The sequence below is a fragment of the Mytilus edulis genome, chromosome 2 (genome assembly GCF_963676685.1).
Source record: "Mytilus edulis chromosome 2, xbMytEdul2.2, whole genome shotgun sequence".
Lineage (NCBI taxonomy): Eukaryota > Metazoa > Mollusca > Bivalvia > Mytilida > Mytilidae > Mytilus > Mytilus edulis.
The window spans coordinates 82,033,247-82,057,022 of NC_092345.1; the positions used below are offsets into that span (position 1 = coordinate 82,033,247).

Here is a 23,776-nt window from a genome sequence, read left to right on the forward strand (position 1 = left end):
TTTGGAAACTGACCAATCAGATTAAACAAAGCCTCTTGCAGCAATGTGGTTTTTTTTTCATTTTGGGGATTTCATACAAGCTTTAAATACATTATTTCAAGAGAGCTTGATTCAATGTGGCCCTTTAGTTTCAAAGCAGATAAAAATGTGATATATATAAAGTATCAGATGAGAGGATTCTAAGTAATCTGTTTCATGCATGTAGCAGATCAATCACATATGACTTGTTCAAATTATTTCAAAAGCAACCAATTAAAAGCAATAAATCAATAAATAGCAAATTACTGTTCAAAATGTAAGCAAAAAAAAGCTATCATGTACATACAAAAAAAAATTGCAATACTTTCAACCAATGTAAACTGAAGTATGCATGGATGAAGCCAAAACAAATTTATCGATGGCAAATTTTGGTCAACTTGTTGCAATATATATAAATTTCTATGAAGATAAATGTAGGTAAGGCCTTAATTTCCATTTAAAATTAAATGGGAGGTTATATGGCTGAGAGGATACCCTTTATCCCTGATCTCACATTTCTAATTGAGGCTATCCTTTTCAGCAGTCTAGGGGCACCTTTCTTATTCCATGCCATATGCCTGGACGCCTATTTAACACAAAATTGCAAAAGTATTTACAGGGACATCTTTAAAAGGAAAGGTACATGTGAAACTCAAACTGTTTGTATCCATATAAAACGCATACTATCCATTCAGGGGACAACCATTTGATATTCTGTGAGGGAGAGAGAGGTATGGCTAGGAGGATTTTGCTGATTGACATATATATTTTTATCTGTTGCTACATGTGCTATGCTTGCTCATTTTTATTTCCATCAATTTTTCCTATTGAACATACATATTTCCTGATGCAATGGGCAAATCAATCTTTCAGCTATTCAGGGACGAATACTCATTTTTTAATCCTCCTGGCCTTACCTGGAAAATCAAATGGTCGTTCCCTTATCTTTGTTGACAATATCAAATGCTTACATAATGAATAGGAATCAAAATTGGTATGAAAAAGATGATCACATGATAATTACTAATTTATACTTCATTCAAACAAATCATAAAATAGCTAATGAAAAATTCAACACATAATTCATTTGCCTATGGAGCTACGTATATTTAACGGATTTTCTGAAGTGAAAATGAGACTATATGGTATCACTACAGCCAAAATGAATTCCATCATCATACCATAGCTTTAGCATCCTCTTCATCTTCTTCAGCAGCTGTCAGTTCTTGAGCATTGGCTAAGTTATCAACCGCAATAGCCAAGAATACATTTAGTAGGGTGTCTGGATTATGGTTAAGGAAATAAAATATACTAAGAAAGAAAAAAAAACCATGTTCATATAAAATGCTTTTCTCATTGTTGAAGGCAGTAGTGTTGCCTATAATTGCTTACATTCACTTGAATTGAAATTTGGTGGATAGTTGTCTCATTGGCAATTGTACCACATCGCCTTATTTTTATAAAACAATGAATTATAACTGACTGAATTGTGATATTACTGATATTGTTGATATTTCTTATCTAGATCATCAAACCATGCGATAGCTTTTCTCTACATGACGAGGCTTTAGCTATCCCTTTCTTCATTTTGTGTTAAGGATACAGTTACCAAACAATACTAGAACTATAAAGTATGTTGAGTATAACATTCCATATCCCTGAATTCCACCTCTTGATCTTATACCATTGTACATCACTTCATTCCAATCTTCTCCAGTCAATATCTGTAATGAAATGAATATGGGCAATAATGTTATTCTGATCAAGTATAGCTTTCGATGACACAGTTCTTGAACCAGATAATAATCATATGAATTAAGACCCTGGTTAGGCTAAACAAATTAATTTCCACTGCAATAAACTCTGATCAGTTATAATTGGTGAGATCGATTGCTATCAATCTTAATTAGATGTAATGAACATTTAAATCAGTTGTGTTTTGTACCATTTTAATAATGCAAGCGTTATTTGTGTAAATAGTTTTAGACTAGGAGTCAAAGTGATCAGTTTTAATAAGGAGGACACAATCCATTGTGATATATTAAAATGGGAACAGATGAAGAAATTAAGATTGATCGCAATCAACTTTTTAAAGTGAACTTGCTTTTAAATGCTGGAACTTCATTTGAATATAACTCAATCTATCTTACATGTCTTAATGTGAATATGGTATATTATGAATAATAAACAGCTGCAACATGATATGCTCGTCGCAAAGAATAAAGTTCAATAACTTCTCAATGTCATATTAGAAATTCATGAAAAATTAAAGGGAGGTTAACCAGTCACCTAAGTTTCATGATAACTGCTCATAGCACTATACTAAAACTGGAAAATCCCCTTTTTTATGAATAAAATCACATAATTCCTTAACATTAAGTCTAAAATTTATAAAAATCAAGAGAGCTTACATCAATAAACTCATCAAAGATACCAGGACTAAATTTTGTATATACGCCAGACGCGCGTTTCGTCTACAAAAGACTCATCAGTGACGCTCAAATCCAAAAAAAGTTAAAAAGGCCAAAGATATAAACAATTCACCAAAGTTTCATGAAAACAGCTGAAAGCATTTTTGAGTTATTAAAAACAGGAAACCCCTCTTTTAATGAATCAAACCCCATAACATGGAAATGTAAAATCTAAAATTTATTAAAAGCAAAAGGAAGCTCATGTCAATAGATATAAACAATTCACCCAAATTTTTTGCAAATTGGTGAAAGAGTTTGTGTTATTGTCCAAAAACTGGAAAATCTCTCTTTTTTAATGCAAGAAACCCCAAAACTCAGAAACTTGAAATCCAAAATTTATAAAAAACGAAATGGAGCTCATGTCTATTGATATAAACTATTCATAAAAGTTCCATGCAAATTGGTTTAAGCCTTTTATTGCTATTGTTGGACATGTAAATAAAGCTATTGGGAATCACTCTGAATGTATCAAAATGTTTATACCTGAAACACTGTTAATAAAGCTATGGGGAATGTATCAAAATGTTTATACCTGAAACACTGTTAATAAAGCTATGGGGAATGTATCAAAATGTGCTGCAGGTCTTCCTTCAGGGAAATTCATCCTAAAAAAATATATAAAATTAGTTATAGAAGATTTCTATATATAATATAATTTGATAACATTAATATTCCAGAGGCATCAAAATGCACAAGCCAGGTTGCCATTCTTATAGAGTTGTAGTAGTGTCTGTTGTTTTCCTTTTTAAAAGACTGAAGAAATGTCGGCTGACAATCAATGTGAATTACTAAAACTTAAAATCTTAAATATAAAGGTTAATGCTCAGAGCCCTGTTACATTCTTAATGTGACAGGTAAAAGTTATGAGTCTGTTCAGTGGTTGTAGTTGGTTGTTGTCGGCCATATTTGTTAATGGTTTATTGTGTTATAATAAATCAGGTGATTGGTTCTGTTGTTTAAATTGTTTCACATTTTGTGACATCAGGGCCTTTCAAAGCATGCTATACAATATGGTTTTTGCTCCTTATTCAAGGCCTATATGATAGAGGTTTTGCTCATTGTAAAAGGCAGTATGGTGACATATAGGTGCTAAAGTCCACATCATTTAGACTCTGGTTGATATTTGTCTCATTGGCCATTATACCCCATCTCTGTATTTTTACAAATATAATGTTATAAAATGAAATAAATAAAACTTTAAACTTACTCTCCTCCAAATAGCTGCATACCAAGAAGGGCAAATATAAGTATAAAAAGAAACAACAAAAACAGCAGACTAACAATGGATCGCATACTACTAAGTAAAGAGACCACCAGGTTTCGTAAATTAGACCAGTATCTGAAATAAAAGAAAGATAATTACATTAGGTATCTACCTTGCAGTGTTTTCCAAGTCTTGCATATCTCACTGGACAAGCTATAGCAAAATGCTTAAATCAAATATGCACTTAATGGTCCTGACTTTATGACAACAGCAAGTTTTTTATGAAACATTTTAACAGCACACATTGAATATGAGATATTTTGTCTCTCAGCATTAAATATACATAATACTAACTATTCAACATAACTGCAATACAACATCCTTTAATATCCTTAGTCTAATGCAAAGAAATTTATCATTAAAAAACCCACTATTCTCTGTATAGCACTGTTGAAGACCTTACTTTGACCTATAATGGTTTCACTTTTACAAGTTGTCTCATTAGCACTCATACCACATCTTCTTATATCTATCCGTTTTGTAAAACAAAAAACATTTAATAAACGGTTATATATCCTGATTTGTTTTTTGGCTAAGTAATGTAATTAGGAGTAGTATGTAACTGACCTGGTAACTTTGAATATTCTAAGTAAGCGTAGAGCTCTGAGTGTACTAATACCAAAAGAATCACCATCCTTGTATTCTGACCATAATACCTCTACAATACTTCCAACAATAACCTACAAATCAAATTTATATTTAAAACAATTTAACATCAAAGAACAACTTCCTTGCAAGGAATACATTGATATATTCATCATTTGAAGTATTTCTGAAATTTTCTAAATAATACTTAGAATTTTCATGAATAAGGTAAAAGGTAATAATTTTTTCATGATTCAATTCTTTTTTTTGGTGGGATCTGTCAAAATGCCATCAAAATTTTTATGTAACAAGGTCTGATTTTGGATTTTTGCAATATTTCATCAAGATTTATTCATGTTGAAGGTGACTTGACTCTCAAGTAATTTTCTAATGGCTATTCATAAATTTAGTATTTCTTACTATTTATTTTAAAAGTAATTGTTTCTAAGGTTTGGTCTATTCTAACATTATTAACATATTAACAAAAATATCATTCTAAAGACTGTCGTGTTTTACTCGATTTTAACAAGAACTTACCACACAATCAAATATATTAAAAGAAGACTGGAAATACATTCTTACTCCTAGACCATACATTTTCACTAACATCTCAAACAAAAATAAACCAAGAAACACAAACTCCATAATATCTGTAAAGATAAATTCACATGATAAACAATCATCTTATTCTCATACAGCAGCTATATATAAAGTGACTAAGTTAAAGTCAAACATTTCTTGTGCATTTTGTAGATGTCATCAGTATCCAGTACATGTATTCTTGGGTGCATTACCTTCCCACAGAGATGGAAAATTAAATAGTTGAGCAGGAATGGACACAACATTTAAGATTAAAACAGCTCTGAATTGGGATTGTGATTGTATATTTGACACATCATAGGTTTGTGACAAATAATGAATGAAGTCAAAGAATAGAAAAATTGGAAATTGGACATTTACTATATGGTCCAAAATCCAAAATCTAAGTACATGGTTAGTATATTGTCAGCATATCAAAGCACCAACCACAAGAATTCAGTTTTAATGAAATCAAACAAAAATTTAATCAAGGACCCATTGGACCTCAATGTGGACCAATTTGATAAAGGAGCCCAAAATCTAAAATCTTAAATAAATACATGGTTATATTCAGCGTTTCAAAGAACCCCACCCCATAAAATCAATTTTTGTTTAATTCAAACAAAGTTTAATTTTTGACACTGATTTGGACTGCCCGCCATACCTCCCCAAATTAATAACCAAATAATTCTTTCAAAAATCTGGATAATGAAATGTTTTAATTTTGACACAAATGAAACAGGCTTTTTTTTTTGTGGTGCACTAGTACTGTAACTTGGCAACAATGAAAAGCAAAATAGAACAATACAAAGCACCAGTATTCTTGTTTAATGCTTAATTTATGCATTTATAGGATTTCAATTAACATTATCTATGTTGGTATTAATTTACAATAATAGTTTATAAATGAAATCAATTTTGAATTAAAAATACTGTTTACATAATTATCTTTTATTCCAAAAATTCAAACAAATAATGTCATTTGGAAGGTTTGGTTTTATCTATTTATTAAAACATTGATATTGACTAGACTAGCTGAGAACCACATGAATCCCGTCAATGAAACTGTATATTTTATTATCTGATGACTAATTTTATACCGCTTAAACTTACAGACTTCTTATATTGCATGTAAATCTGATATAAAAACATTTACTAAACATGCGGATGATGAATGAACAGCATGAAATTTCATGTCTGGCCACCTGTCCCGTAAGACTATCTACCTAATATAGAAACATAACCTTGAAACATGCAGAGATCAAGTTAACTGACCTCAATACAACACTATATCAAAATATCAAGCTAGTTCTATTGGTTTTTTTACAATCAATATTGAATTCAAAGAAATGTTAACATCTTTCTGTTTCAATTTCAAAGCCTCTCTCTCTTCATTGTGTCAACCAAGTTAGAATTTCTTGGAAAAAATAATGTCTTGCTCTAGGGGAATGCTACTTTTATTCAGATCAATCAAACTTCAATAAATGTTTATACGGAAATCTATTTCAATAAATCAAGGCATGTACCTAGAATTTGTTCTCTCAGAAATCTGGCAAAATTGAAAAGATTTTCTGCTCTCTAAAAATAAATTCAATTATCTGTCTGATCTCTAAAACTTTTTTTTTTCTATTTTACTGTGGATCCATTAATATTCTATGAATACTAATTTTCGTGGGTTTTGTGGGTACAGATGAACTACAAATTTAAATGTTAGAAAAATTACAAATTTTCTTTAGGCTTTATGGTATATGCAAAGATTGGCAAAGCTACAAAAACATGTATCTACAAAATCACAAGTTTTCCTTAATCCACGAAAATTGATCGATACCCATGAAAATAAATAATCCACAGTATACTTACATAAAAACTGTGTATGCCACAACGGTTGGCCGTAATGTTCTGATGCCACACAAACTGTATTGAGAAGTACTAATACTATAACTAGCCAGTAAAAAAATTGACTTTTTACGAGACGACGAACAGTTACTCTGAAAAGATAAAAATAATTTATATCTCTAATTATAAATATAATCTTTTTTCTTGGTGCAGACCAATTGATACTGTTAATGTTATTACATATTAGGTGTAACTAGGTTGATTATATCATGGAGAAATAAGATGTTGGTAGACAAATGCAATAAGTACATTATGCAACAGTAATCCTATTAGAGTGGTTGATCTGCCAGCAACAGAGTATCTGAAATGAACAACTAGTCAAAATGATTGTCAATTATGTGTGTGTTAAGGAACTTGTCTTTTCATACAGTAATTGTAGCAGAATTGAAATCATGAAGAAATCTGAAACCAGACAAAAAGTCATATTTGAAATCCCAAATAATTCATGTATTACTGAGGTATTTTTTTCAGAATGTTGTAATAAGGTATGAGTGTGTTATTTTAAGAAGCTGTATTATCTTAGTAATATGGATATTTCATTCTCTATTCAGAGCAAAGTTTGTGATTAGGACATTTTATTATAACCTCAACAAAAACTATTATCAAAGAATATTTTTCAGAGAAATGATTGACAAAACCAACATATGTCTTTTTTTTTTCTCTTTAAACAAATATAATACAAATAATTTATGACTAAGACCTAAAGGTATAAACTTTTAACATATGTGTACTTTTTGTATAACAAATATATGACCAATTACTTAAAAAGTCAAAACTAAGTTGTAAAGAAGCAAAACAGTTTAGAAAAAAAAACATTATGATGAAATAATTAACTTGTGGCATGATAGTAAATCTTCTAGCAATTCGGTATTCACATGTGTTAGATACAGAGAGAAAATTATTAAGAAACTATGGTTTCAACTTCCTCAGGCAAAGTTGACTTTAGATGAATTTGGCTATTTGTTTTAGGTATTTTTGTTATATAGCTCTTCAACGGTTTTGGTACTTATACATCTTCAGATTTCAAATGTTTGGCTTTGAGCATTCCTGATGAAGGAAAATCCAGAAAATAGCTCCGGACACATAGAATTATTAAAGGCGTTGTTTTCAATCTTTTAATATGAATGTGACCTACTGAATTAGACTTTTTACCTGGTTTGTACTCATATCATCAAAACGATGGGTGCCACATGTGGTGCAGGATCTGCTTACCCTTCCAGAGCACCTGCAATCATCCCCATTTTTTGGTAGGGTTCGTTTTGCTCATTTTTTTATTTTCTTTTTTGTTTCTTGTGTACTATTATTTGTCTGTATGTCTTTTTCATTCTAAGCCATGGCGTTTTCAGTTTTTTTATTTTTTATTTATGAGTTTGACTGTTCCTCTGGTATTAATTGCCCCTCTTTTATTAATGAAAAGGAAGCCAAATTAAGCACTTCAAAATATTTCTTACGGCAGTTCGGTGTTTTGAATGAAGCAGAAATTGAAAAAACTCATTGGCAAAGTGGACATTTTTCATTTAGTATTTTACAGTTGATGAACTTGATTTGAACAGCACATTCCAATTTGACATCATTTATAATGTTTGGTCAATTTTACGGCTAGAACAGTTTTTGACAGTTCTGCTGACAGTTCTATGGTTAGAATTGATTTAGTCAGTTCTGTTGACAGCTCTACGGTTAGAATTGATTTGGAAGTTCGACCTAGAACATGTTTTAGACAGCTCTACCTAGAACTGATTCTGACAGTTTTTCTTTGAACAGTTCTAGGGTAGAACTGTTCTAGGACAGTTAAGAACAGCTTATGACAAATTATTCTGACAGTTCTAATGATAGGTTAGAAGTGATCTCCACTGTAACTTAAAGATAATGTGTTGTACAAGTTATTATCTTTTTCTTTACAAAAATTGTACAAGTATTTACTGGTACAATTATATTTGTACAAGTAATAACCTTTACAAAATAATAAAATGTACACAACATATATATAAATTACAAGTACTGGCAATTGTTTCAATGATAAACATGTTCTTAACAAAACAAGTTTTAGGTCAGATTTTAGCCACATGGTAAAGGAATTCAAAAGCATTTTATATAGAAAGTAGTTTTTTGTGGTATTTGAGAAAAATAAGACAAAAATTAACATGACTATAAAGATAAAACATGTATGCAGTTAACAGGTAGAAGATTGGCGAAAGGTTTGAACTTTATTAACTTAGTATAGCTAACCAAGGCAAAGGATGGGGTCAGATGCACTAACTGGCATTTTTTGTCATAATAAGTTATAGAAAATTTGATGGAGAAAGGTAAATCATAATTACATTCTACACTTTAAATCTCTTATTCAACAATGTATACTTCAGGTACCTTGACCTCCCTGAATAATTACCTACCTAATAAGCTAGAGACAATAAACTATGACTATTTAATAAGATATATTCTGGTGACAGTGAGAGAAAAAAATACTTCTTTTCATGCTTTTATGAATATAATATGAAATGAATAAAGATTCTATAATATTAACATATATTGTTATTTACATTAATCAAAGTGAACATAGGGGTCTTGTGATGGATAATGCAACTTCATTCATTAGTGAATAAGCATGTGACACAAAATGTGTTAAAGGAAAAAAGTAAACATTATATTCATTTCTTGCAATGTCTGACATTTTATAAAATAGTTATTTAGTTTACTTTCAATTCATAACAAATTCATGCATCTAATAATTATAAAATAAGTATTCACCGATATCTATCATTTTTGGATCTGTAAAGATTGGCACTGATAAAAATGATGTTATGACAAACAGGAACAAAAAGTTAATAATACAATAAATATAAATACAAATGACTTTAAAATTCTGGAATAAATTCCTCTTTAAAATCTATATCTGATATATTTTTGTCATCTAGTAGTTATTTATAATTAAAATGAGTATTTTCTTGATACCAAGAATAATTCTCACTATAAATACCAGTTATTCAAAGGGGAGAAGGGTTAACAAGCAAATAATTTATTACTTCACAGGAATACAGTAATGATGTCAAAACAACAATAATTCATCGTCATCTTCTTTTCAACAGTATAAATTAACAAGTCTTCATAGCTTAATGTGTATAAGAGAGGAAATATTTTGATACAGACAGTGGCTTTATAAACAAAACTTGCAGGAAAGTCTGCTAGATATTTTCAATTGAATGAGATTCTCTTCTCAAACTCAACATACAAGTACTGGAAAATTTAATAACTGAATGTTTGCTGGCATATTGCACAAAGATCTTGGTCATTTCCAACATGTTTTAAGGTATTACCACCATGGTTAACTTTAATTGAAAATAGATTACCATAGCAATGGTGAAAGAGAGAGCAGGTGTCAACACTCCAGATATTGTAGAAAGTCTCCATATATTTTGATTGATTGATAGTTGTTTGCTTGACATCCAATGGTAATTCTATATATACTTTAAAGCCATTTGAAATCTTTTAAACACATATCATGACATTGAAATCTCTTAGACACATTTCATGACATTGAAATCTCTAAGACACATTTCATGACATTGAAATCTCAGACACTTTTCATGGCATTGAAATATCTAAGACACATCTCATGACATTGACATCTCTGAGCCACATATCATGACATTGAAATTAGTCTCCTTTTGGGTAATAAGAATTCCACTTTATCAGCTTTTTAAATCTATAAAAAGCATACTGTAAATGAATTTTTCAATTAGTGCTCCATACAAAATAAGTTCTGAAGTAAACATTCCTGATCTCCTGGATTTAAAAATCATTGTAAAAAAATAATTCCCTCAAATGAATTTCCAATAGTTTCCAGTTATATCTATGCCCATTTCAACAAAGCGTTTCAATGACTCACGTACATGCACTCAATTATTAAAGTTAAGGAAGGTAAGGGACGACATCAAAAGATCGATGTAGGATAAAAAACTTAAATCAAATAGTTTGGGGGTGGGGGGGTCAACATTGCTGCAAGTTTTGTTAATCTAAAATCGATTTTACATATATCCTTATTGGTCAATCAATTTTTCCCAAATTAAGTTAAGAGGGGGGGTGTGGGGGTCAGTGAAAAAACTATGTGAATTAAGTTTTTTATCCTTCATTGAACTTTTGATGTCGTCCCTAAATGGGACATACATGTAAGTCTACCCAGTGTTTGTGAAATAAAAACATGGTTCATTGCTCTTGGTAGTTATTCTAAAGGTTAAAAATGTAAAATTATAGATTTTTTTCTGTTTTCTAAAATCAGTGTAGCAGGGTTTTCATCCTAGTAAGGAAAGGAGACTACTATTGATAGCAAAATCAATATAATTATTTAGAACCAAACACATGTTCTTGTAAATTGTTTGTTATTTACAGCTGTGACAGCAAGCCAACTCTGCAATACCAAAAGCTAGATATATCATATAAATAACTTATAATTATGGCTCCCAAAAAGCAACTTGAATGATACACAATAGAATTTTGTATTATCAAAAATATTTGTAACTGAATAAGATTACAAAAACTTACTTGAACTTTTTTTCTGCTTGCCAAAACGAGGCACAACGACCTGAATAATTTCTACCATAACCATTTCCTGCAATAGAAAAATTGATCTACTATAAGCAAATGTCCACCTATTATACCCTGGCATATATCAAGGAGGGTTGACTAGATAGAAAACATGTCTCAAAGTAAAGCATAACCATATGAACAAAAGTGCCATACAAAAAGCTGTCACCTGAAGAAAAATGTGACAGAAATTTATTTGCTATTGAAAGACAGATTATTTTTGTTCCATCTCTCAGTCCAAATGTAAGATATACTTTACCCAAGTGCATGTGAGCACTTGAAGTTCAAGAAGGCATGCATTGTTCAGTGGGAACTAAACATTGCATTGTATTAAGACTATTATTGTTGTTGGTTCTACCACAAATATGGACAAAGGAAGATAACTCCAATTTTAAATATTCCTTTAAAAATGACATCATTCCTATTGCTAGAACATTTACTAAATTCATTCACCATGCACAATTAATATAACTTTTTTTGAGAACTGCCTCTTTATTACCTCTCTGGGTAAGCATAACCTCAAACCTTACTGTCATTCCATAATCAAATGAGAAATCACCCTTAGGCATGATCTAAGCGTATGTTTGTTTATGGTTTAGATTGTTTAACATTGTATGTACAGTAAATGATCTTACGCATATTCATATCTGCTAATAAATCATCGTCATTATCATCATTATTTTCATCACTCCCATCTGTTCCTTCTTTTAACTGTCTTACTTTCTTTGCTGCAGCTCGCCGTCTCGCTGAAATACAAAACTGTATTCAACCATTGTTGGCCATGGAATCTCTTAGGAGATAAAATTTCAGCAAGTGCTGAGATTCTACCATAAAGTATAAAGCTACCTAGTTGATTAGCGCACTCTGACTTTTTGACTAATTTATTATGTTAAGATAAGTTGAAAATATTAATAAATAATTCCAATAGAATAAATAGTTCAAAACTAGCCATAGATCATCTTTATAAAATGCAGAAATCAGGTTTTTCATTGGTAAAAGTGCAAAAAATGTCCAAAGAAAATGGTAAAAATCGATCAATCATTCACTAACTACATATTGTTTACTGAAACAATATTATCAATACCCAAGCTGTAAAGTTAAATAAGAGTAAAATGTTTTATAAATATTTGCTACCTTCCATTATTTTTAATTTATCTTCATCTGTTGTTCTTTCTTCATTGAGCATTACTTCTTCTGTAAAACAAAATGTTAATACTTTTTATTCTAATTTAACACATTACAATAAAGAATATATATATATTACTTTGGAAGAATGAGGCATCTATAAAAATATTGAAATTCTCCTTCACTTTTAACAACATACAATGAATTTAAAGTCTTAAATCTGACATGACATTAAAGATTTCAACTTTGCTATGTTTTTCTTGAATATTATATTGAAGTTTCCTGATCCTTGAACTGAACCCAATTGGGAACAATGCAGCGGTAAATGTGACTGAATTTGGCCAAAGACTGAGCTAAAGGCCAATGCAGTTTATTGTTCAAAAATTTGATGGTTTGACCCAAGTTTGAGCTGAGACCAATCCAAAATTTGTTGTTTTTATCTTAAGTTTGGACTGAAGACCAATGTAGCTTAGTTTAGACACTATTAATTCAGATAAATCATCACATAACAATATAATGCTCATGAAAAATATCTAGGATTCAGAAACAAGCTGAGTAAAATGCTTTTACAAATCAATGCAGCACCTGCTGTATGAGCCAAAGCTGAGATGAACCAGGCCAATGAAATGGGTAACAGACCTTTACCTAAGCAAGTACAAAACTGCAAATTATAATATTTACATGAACAAATTTCAAGCTAAGCCATAAAGAAATCATTTTAAAGATATAATTGGCATGTATATAAATGCATATATAAGTGGACATTACTAAACTTAAAACTAAATTTAGAATTTAAACCAATCTTGCCACAGTCCTGTATTAACATTTGTGAAGACATATTTGATATTGAGAAAAGGACTGGTGAGAACTTGGCAAACATCTCTATCAGACATCTAGCCTTCTAACAGTAAGTAAAAAGCATGCCTTATGTCAATACCAGCAGAACTTGATGCTGAAACTTAATGAAATAATTGGTATACAAAATATGTACGATAAAGACCATGTAAATCTTTCTGTGATTTAGTGCTGTAATTCCAATGTACAATAAGAAGAATTTATCATCCTTGAAAACTGAACATGGATGCACACATCAATGATTATGTATATTTTAGATAATTATTTAACATGCACAAATTAATGGACCTGTTATTAGGCTGTATTCAGTACTTTTTTAATGGCATTGCTGCAATATCTATATTGAAAATCAATATATTAGATAATTAAGTTGGCATAATCAGAATTAAATTTCCATAAAATGCAACTATCGACCTGATTATTGAAAAGACTGAAATATATCTTTTATTTTATGGTTTACCTTGTCAATTCTATCAATAATAAGGACAATGATATTGTTGAGAGACAGATTTTAGTATTTTGTTGTAGACCTATCATATCAATTTACACAATATCAGAAGTTTGGTTTCTGTTCATTTTTTTCAAAACCTCACTAAATCAGAGTTGAATTCTATGACCTAAAAACTACTGATTGATAAGGTTTTGACCAACTTAATTACATAAATCATGCTTTAAGACTAATATTTATTGATTTATTCCCAGAAAATAAATAACTAATAATCATGTCATGTCTCTTTTAATAGACTTCATGACAATTTAGTTTTAGATGCTTTACAAAACTATTCTGCATTACAATATGTTGAATGTTTATCAAATTAACAATCAGTAACTTGTTTTATATTGGTGAGCAGGTAGCTAGGGTATAAAGGTGTGTAGCTCAACAGGAATATTGGGAAACAAAAATTATCTCTTTCAAATATTTTTGATTAAAAACTAGAATATCTTTACACAGTTTTAACATCAATGATGACCACTTTTTTTAGACAAGATTTCGCAAAATCCTATTGAATCGTACCATTACATAATTGAGGACTTAAAAGTCGGTTCTAACCAAAGAATGACAAATACCTCAAAACCATTCATTTTTGCTTGAATGGTTTTCTCAAGAACTTCTATCGAATTTATGTAGCTGACTATACAGTATGGGATTTTTATCATTTTTGAAGGCTGTACAGTTACCTATAATTGCTTACATCCACTTCATTTGAACTTTTGTGGATAGCTCTCATTAGCAATCATACACATCTCTTTATTTCTATATGCAATGTTAATTGAATAATCTTTGAAGCATAAAAAGTAAGTTAAAAAGATCCATTTGTTTCATTTTATAATCCTATGCTTTTATTTCAAAAAAGTTTAAAGTACTTAAAGGTTAACTTAAAACTAAGTCAATGAAGTATCTTCATTTGATCAAATTTGTCCTCTGTCCTCAAAACTGATCTACTTAATAAGGTTCGTACAAGCAAATTAAAAGGTGTACCCAAAGACATTACCTTAAATTCTAACAAAATTCATGAGCTTAGGCCACACCAATTTGATTCCTTGTTCGACGGACCCGCCCGCACCTATTTTTTTCAAAACAGAATTTTTTTTATTTTTTTTATATTCCCGCTTCCCGCATCCGGAAATGTAGTCATGTCCATTTCCCGCACCGTTTTTTTGTAAATATTGTAAAAAGATATCAACATTTGTTTTTAAAATCACAGTCTAACCTGTATATAACGATTTTAAACATAAAAGCACCCCACCACACTGTGTAAATATCTGTGAGAATATTTGTTTCAGCATGAAACCTATTTATCTAAAGCGGGAGTGCTCCGATATAAATTTATATCAGCGGGAATACCTGTGAAGAACAAAAAAATGGTTACTTTCCCCCTTACTTATATTCCCTATCAAAAAATGTTCGTTGTTAGAATAAAGTACAAAGAACTTCTGAAGGATTTGCCTTCAACTGCAATTATATTGTATGCTGGCGAAACAAAACTATCCATAGCCGCTGCATGTTTATGCATCTGTCCTGATTGATTGAGGGGCATGTCATTCAGCAGTTATCGTTTGTTGATGTTGTGTATTGGTATTTTCCCGTTTGAATATACATGATATATAAATTAGATCGTTGGTTTTCCTGTTCGAATTGTGTACGCTAATAATTTTGGGGTCTTTTATAGCCTGCTGTTTGGTCTGTATCAAAGCCCTGTGTAAAAGGCTGTACTTTGACCTGTGTTTGTTATTATCAGGTTGAGAACAACCCTCCCTCAGACAAGGGGTCATTTTACTGATGTAGAAAAGAAAATAGAAATTCCAAGGATTTGTATAGTTCTTCTGTACAAAACCTTTGAAAACTTAGAATTTTGTACTCAAAAAGAGGAGAGTTACATCATATTTTAAACAACTTTTTCTAAAAGAGGGGTCCACTTATTTTGAATAATATTAAACTGTTAAAGTAAATGTGTTAACATGGTTCAAGTCCAGGAATATAACAAAATTCTTGGACATGTTTTGACCATTTAATACCAGATAGATATATAGTTCTTTGAGAAAATATGAGCCCTTTTGTACAAACAAATATATTATAACTTATATTGATCCCTCATAAAACGTGTAAAAGGGATATTTATAACATTAAGGGGTTGTCCCCAAACTGATTATGACTTGGATGGAGAATTGTCTCATTGTCAGTCACACATACATAGACCAGATTTAATTATTTCTTGGTGAACAGGGAAAAAATTAAAGAAATGTCAAAGTACAAGTGAGAAATCAAGCTTTAATATTGTCAAAACCTACTATTTTATGTTTACAAACAAAAATTATAATCGCTCGCCTTTACTTTTCATGCTTCTCCTCAAAAATTTGCAAATTAAATATTTTTTTATTAAAATTTTCAAATCGCTCGCTCGCCCCAAATTTTGGAGTCCAAAAATCTGTAGAACAAGAAATTGAATTGGTGTGGCCTTACTTTAAATTGGAAGCTGCTTTTCTCAATGAGAAGCAGGTGAAATTGATCTTACAACTAATACATATTGTACCTGAAATAAATTTTATTAAACTTTGACCCCTATCTGATAATCATTACACTTTCGAAACATCTCTTTGCTACAATATTAATTCTTATTATATTTCCTTAGATATATGTCCTAACATGCAGAGGAACATGCAAAAACATGGATGACAAGGGTACTCCAATAGTCGCACTAAATTTGTTGAAGCAGTTGGAATGCAATCAACCATTTTTGCACTTTATATGGAACAAATATGGAAAAAGACGGCACATAGTTATAGTTCTATAGATTACTACACATTTATATAAGTATTTTCTACATCTATTATCACATACCCTCATCTAAAGATGCGTAAAGATAGAATTTATCATTTTTAAACATACCAGTGAAAACACGGCAAAGGTCATATTACAAAGCAAATAAACATATAATCTTACAATAATGAACATACAATATTGTTGACCTATTACTCTTAGTCAGTGCCCTCATGATCATTTGTCCAAGATGTGGTGAAACCTACAAGGGGTCACATTCAATTGCATGCACAATATGAACACTGATAATTGATTGAGTATTGACTGTTTTTTATGAAGTGTTTTGCAGACTTCTGTTTGTCTTTTCGTCTTCATTCGTAATATTTAAACACTAAAACTAATTTTGACTTTAAGAATAAAAGAACCAGGACATCAGGAAACACATAACACGATAGACAGTACAACAGAGCACTCCCATCCCCACATGTGTACAATACAACAGACAGTACAACAGAGCACTCCCATCCCCACATGTATACAATACAATAGACAGTACAACAGAGCACTCTCATCCCCACATGTGTACAACACAATAGACAGTACAACAGAGCACTCTCATCCCCACATGTGTACAACACAATAGACAGTACAACAGAGCACTCCCATCCCCACATGTGTACAACACAATAGACAGTACAACAGAGCACTCCCATCCCCACATGTGTACAACACAATAGACAGTACAACAGAGCACTCCCATCCCCACATGTGTACAACACAATAGACAGTACAACAGAGCACTCCCATCCCCACATGTGTACAACACAATAGACAGTACAACAGAGCACTCCCATCCCCACATGTGTACAACACAATAGACAGTACAACAGAGCACTCCCATCCCCACATGTGTACAACACAATAGACAGTACAACAGAGCACTCTCATCCCCACATGTGTACAACACAATAGACAGTACAACAGAGCACTCTCATCCCCACATGTGTACAATATTAAAAGCAAACAACAACAAAGAATACATTGTCTAGATAACCTGATTTGGTACAGGCATATACAGTGTTGGGAGAAAAACCAGATTGATTTACATTCCCACAATTTACCTCCCCTCTACCCATCTAGACCTTACTTCATAGATTTAAACACACAATAAATAGTGCACAGGCTGAAGTATCTCGACTGTTTTACTAACCATTGATTTTATGTTGAATGCCTGAATGACAAACAGTTTACTACAAGCATCACATGACATTTACATTTATAAAGAACGTCAAAGTCAGATAAATCCTGTAAGATACAAAATGTAGACATTCACACCTTAAAATTATTCCATACACCCAATATAAATAACTTATTGCTTATGGTAACTGAAAACAGATCAAAACACAAAAACCAAAAATTAACCATGAAACTGAGGTTGAAGTCCGATGATACCTACCAGATAGACATGAACAACTTACAATCATTCTAAAACAGACAAAACTCAAAAACTTAAAATTAACCATGAAACTGAGGTTGAAGTCCGATGATACCTACCAGATAGACATGAACAACTTACAATCATTCAAAAACAGACAAAACTCAAAAACCAAAAATTAACCATGAAACTGAGGTTGAAGTCCGATGATACCTACCAGATAGACATGAACAACTTACAATCATTCTAAAACAGACAAAACACAAAAACCAAAAATTAACCATGAAACTGAGGTTGAAGTCCAATGATACCTACCAGATAGACATGAACAACTTACAATCATTCAAAAACAGACAAAACAAAAAAACCAAAAATTAACCATGAAACTGAGGTTGAAGTCCGATGATACCTACCAGATAGACATGAACAACTTACAATCATTCTAAAACAGGCAAAACACAAAAACCAAAAATTAACCATGATACTGAGGTTGAAGTCCGATGATACCTACCAGATAGACATGAACAACTTACAATCATTCTAAAACAGACAAAACACAAAAACCAAAAATTAACCATGAAACTGAGGTTGAAGTCCGATTATACCTACCAGATAGACATGAACAACTTACAATCATTCTAAAACAGACAAAACACAAAAACCTAAAATTAACCATGAAACTGAGGTTGAAGTCCGATGATACCTACCATATAGACATGAACAATTTACAATCATTCTAAAACAGACAAAACACAAAAACCAAAAATTAACCATGATACTGAGGTTGAAGTCCGATGATACCTACCAGATAGACATGAACAACTTACAATCATTCTAAAACAGACAAAACACAAAAACCAAAAATTAACCATGATACTGAGGTTGAAGTCCGATTATACCTACCAGATAGACATGAACAACTTACAATCATTCAAAAACAGACAAAACACAAAAACCAAAAACTAACCATGAAACTGAGGTTGAAGTCCGATGATACCTACCAGATAGACATGAACAACTTACAATCATTCTAAAACAGACAAAACACAAAAACCAAAAATTAACCATGAAACTGAGGTTGAAGTCCGATTATACCTACCAGATAGACATGAACAACTTACAATCATTCTAAAACAGACAAAACTCAAAAACCTAAAATTAACCATGAAACTGAGGTTGAAGTCCGATGATACCTACCAGATAGACATGAACAATTTACAATCATTCTAAAACAGACAAAACACAAAAACCAAAAATTAACCATGATACTGAGGTTGAAGTCCGATGATACCTACCAGATAGACATGAACAACTTACAATCATTCTAAAACAGACAAAACACAAAAACCAAAAATTAACCATGATACACATGTACTGAGGTTGAAGTCCGATGATACCTATAGCTATCAGATAGACATGAACAACTTACAATCATTCAAAAACAGACAAAACACAAAAACCAAAAATTAACCATGAAACTGAGGTTGAAGTCCGATGATACCTACCAGATAGACATGAACAACTTACAATCATTCAAAAACAGACAAAACACAAAAACCAAAAACTAACCATGAAACTGAGGTTGAAGTCCGATGATACCTACCAGATAGACATGAACAACTTACAATCATTCTAACACAGACAAAACACAAAAACATAACCCTAGCCAATGAACCATTAAAATGAGGTCAACGTCAGATGAAACCTGCCAGACTGACAAGTTACCCTTACAATAATTCCATAAACCACATATAGTTTACCTATTTTTGATAGTACATGTATCTGAGAAACAAACCTAATCATGTAACTATTAACCTTGATCACTGATTCATGAAAAGAGGTCGAGGTAAGGTTGACCCAGGCTGAGGTAATGCAGACGTAAACCAAATATAGTTATCCTATTACTCATAATATTGAAGTGAGAAATTCACCTGACAAACAGTTTTTTTTTTTTCAAGCAGTCTCTGAACCATGAAAATGAGGTCAAGCACAATTGACCTTGGACAGATGTAAACTTTGTCACATAATGTTACTGCATACAAGGTAAGAAGCATCAAGGTCTTCTACCTTCTGAAAATATAATGTTTATACAAAAAGTTCATGTCTATATCTTGCATACTACAACTTTGATCTCTGTGAGACAAACACCTGTATAGTGCAGCTACCAACAGGACGAAATAGGGTTTATGATGTCATCTCTTCTTGAGATAATCTGATCAGCATGCAACATATCAGTTGATAAAAATTACCTATAACTCAGAATGAGTGTGCAACAAAATAATATTAATTTGTCAAGTCAGTGTGAAGAAAAGGTTATTCAAAACTTGTTTCTTACTTTTTTCCTTGCAATTAGGTGGTATTTCAAATGTTTATGAAATTTTATAAGCACAACAAACTTAAAAAACAGTTGGAAAAGGCTTTTTTAATCAGATTATGACTAAGAACACAAAAATCCTTAACATTGAAAGTGTTTACTAGTTTAACCTGCCTTTGGGGTATAAAAACATATTACAATAAAATACATATATATATACACATTTACACAGAAAAGAAACATAAACTAGCAAAAACAATATGTAAGCTACAACAACAATGGATGTATTAAAATTGTAAGTGAAAAGAAATCAATCAATCCAGTTTTTTATGTTCTTTTAAAAAGAGACAGAAAATATCATAGGAACAATAAAACATCATAATCAAAAGAATGACCATGGCCATTTAAGTTAAGTCAGCTATCATGTTCATATAATGGTAGGGACATTTAAAATAATATAAGACACTTTCACAAATTAATACAACTATATTGAATGATAAAAAGCTTCAAAACATGTTTCAAACTTCAAACACAGACCAAAGAACTAGTGTTGCCCCAGAAATGTCTCTGCCAATTATAGGTATGAAGGTCATACATGACAATCAAAAGTATAATGACCATAATGGGCATCCATGAACACATGTGATTAAATGCTTCCGATTTTAAAAGGAAACCTCTCAAGTGTCAATTTTCAACAAGTTTGTTTCAGAGAAATACCAAAAAGTGCCAAAGAATGAGCTGCTCTGATGTACAGCCACCGTTAGTAACATACAACATTGACTAATACCAGCTGCTCTGATGTACAGCCACCTTTAGTAACATACAACATTGACTAATACCAATCTGAAAAGGACTTTCAAAACACTATTTCTAGATTGATGGTTTCTGAGGCATGTTACAGTTTTAGATGATGGATGCAGGGTCATTATAATAACTTTAAAAAGAAATTATTCCTTCACACAAATGAATCTGGATAAAATTTATCATAATCATCTTGCAACAGATCTATGATATGGATAATACTATCATTGCATAGATTTTTCAAACAATTTACACAAAGAAGCACACTGTATGTATTCTGAACTTATAGAATTTAAGAAAAAAATAAAAATAAATCATTCATTTCAATACATAATGCACTCATTCAAAGTCAGGCATTCTGATACAAATGATTGACAGATAAGAATAATTTTAAAATATATGAACTACATATTTATATAAATACTGTTTACTACAACTAGATCACATACCCTCTTCTAAGGAAGCGTGAAGAAAGATAGAAATTTGTTAATACAATCATCATACCATATAGGTATGTCACATTAACGATACATTATATTAAAAAGGAACATTTTACCAAATTATACATTTTGAAAGTTCTTTTTTTGATTGGATGAAAGAACTAGAGGCACTGTGTCAGTTGTTGTCATATCATAGCATAGTGCTTGTTGTTAGAATCTGTTGTTGAGGGCAGGTTATTTCTGTCGTATTCCCAACTCTTTTACTCATAGAGCTCGATATTGTAAAGATATCAATTTATTAATAAAGGCTGTTGACCTCTAGATACATTTATTTGTGTTATTGTGTTGCTGCCTAATCAATATTAATACCCTATATGGCTATACCATATTATTATTTTTATGTCTATGAATATCAATCTGTATGTACTGAACATATATTTGTTTTCATTCTATCCTAAGTCAGAAAACTTGACATTGACAGACACTAGTTATATTTCTTATTGCTAAAGAGTGAGATAGTTTTTTGGTGGGTTTTTTTTCTCTTGCAGTTAGGTTTCTGTCTCATTTATCCATACCCCATATCTAATTTTATCTATATATATATACAGAAATACATAACTTCTGTCATTAAATCCAATTTTTATAACTCTATGAAACAATTCTCTAAGCCGATTATTTTTTTATATAAATTAACAAGACATGTTTACTAAATTTTGAAAACATCAAGTAAACAAAAGTGCAGTATTCAAGGCCAATATAAGATCAAAAGTTTAAACTAACAATTTTACAGATCTTAAGTCAGCAGAAGGCCTTTGTTTCTTCCCTTATTCAGTTAATTGTCATACTTTTCAAGTGAACTCTCATCCAATGTTTTTATTTCTCTGTTAAGTTTTACCCTTGAGCTTCCAATACATTATATACTGTAAAACCTACAGGGTATATGGAATGCAAAACTGAACAAATGATGCTAATATGGAAACAACCAATTACTGTTAAAACAGGTTAACAAAATATTTGGTTTAATCTTACAAAAAGTAAATAAATAAAATTAAGCACAATGAAGCAATTGTAAAATGATTTATGTAAGAAACTTTAAAAAAGAGTTATACCTGCTTTTAATATCCATTCTAAATATCCATCTAATTCTCTTTCTATCTGTTGCTGTCTGCGTAATTTAAAGAAAGCACGGCGGTTTTCAACTCTCTCTCTCTCTTTGGCAAATTCTCTGAAATGAATATAAATTAGACATTAATCTATGTTTACCATATCTTTCATGGGTCATCAAAACCAATTACAGAGCATGTTAGTTCTTCATTCAGCATATATAAATTTCATGGCTGAGAAGATGCATGCCACCAATGATATACAGAAACCTTGTACATAATAACAACCAGATTTTTCATAATAAAGCATGTTCCAATCCAAGAACTTTGCCAATGATTGTTTAAGAAATGTAAAAGTATATCTTTTCTATCTCTTTGTTTTGTCTTGTCTGTTACTTTCAAAGAACATTGTGTTGATGGCAGAAATTTGATGCTATGATTTTTTATTTATATTTTTTTTATATATTTCGGAGTTTAGTATGACGTCCATTATCACTAAAATAGTACAGATTTTTGTTCAGGGGCCAGCTGAAGCATGCCTCCGCTGTATTGAGGACTCATTGGTGGCCTTTGGCGGTTTTCTGCTCTTTAGTCCGGTTGTTGTCTCTTTGACACATTCCTCATTTCCATTCTCAATTTCATATAAGTCTTTGCTAAATGTATTCACAGCTTGTCTAGACTTCAGTGATCTAGAGCTTGACATACTTTATAGATCTATGCCATCTTTGTTTATAGACAGTACTGTAGATGTTTGGGATTTTTTCCTGTGTAATTGGGTTGTTTCATCAGCAAATACCCAGGACCTGCTTTTTTTAATGTGAATTAACAGGATTTTTTATTTTGAGTGATTACAGTGTTTAATTTCATACTGTTTCTTCTGGTTAATCATAAGTACCAGTACATAATAATAATAATAATCACACATTATATGAATAAAGGCAACAGAAGTATATACCAATGATCAATGAAACATGAAATGAATAATATTCAGTCTTTTCTTATTTCTGATATTTTGATGAGGAAATTAATGAAATACATGAAACTTTCTATCCG

At 31.1% G+C, this 23,776-nt stretch overlaps 1 protein-coding gene across 25 annotated transcripts in view; it reads right to left on the reverse strand.

The window, feature by feature from the left end:
• The window catches only part of LOC139513141 (voltage-dependent calcium channel type A subunit alpha-1-like), a 215,630-nt gene that overhangs the window by 78,350 nt on the left and 113,504 nt on the right, over window positions 1–23,776 (reverse strand). For 14 of the 25 annotated variants that reach the window (XM_071301395.1, XM_071301386.1, XM_071301381.1 and 11 more), the window contains 12 exons: window positions 22,730–22,845; window positions 12,526–12,585; window positions 12,027–12,137; window positions 11,350–11,416; window positions 6,778–6,905; window positions 4,876–4,988; window positions 4,321–4,433; window positions 3,697–3,828; window positions 3,022–3,094; window positions 1,622–1,742; window positions 1,200–1,300; window positions 533–604 (listed from right to left, as the gene is read on the reverse strand). In XM_071301395.1, coding sequence (XP_071157496.1) covers window positions 533–604; window positions 1,200–1,300; window positions 1,622–1,742; window positions 3,022–3,094; window positions 3,697–3,828; window positions 4,321–4,433; window positions 4,876–4,988; window positions 6,778–6,905; window positions 11,350–11,416; window positions 12,027–12,137; window positions 12,526–12,585; window positions 22,730–22,845 — 1,207 coding nt within the window. The remainder of the gene's footprint in view (window positions 1–532; window positions 605–1,199; window positions 1,301–1,621; window positions 1,743–3,021; window positions 3,095–3,696; window positions 3,829–4,320; window positions 4,434–4,875; window positions 4,989–6,777; window positions 6,906–11,349; window positions 11,417–12,026; window positions 12,138–12,525; window positions 12,586–22,729; window positions 22,846–23,776) is intronic. The other 11 variants (XM_071301392.1, XM_071301389.1, XM_071301390.1 and 8 more) reach the window with 1 other exon arrangement.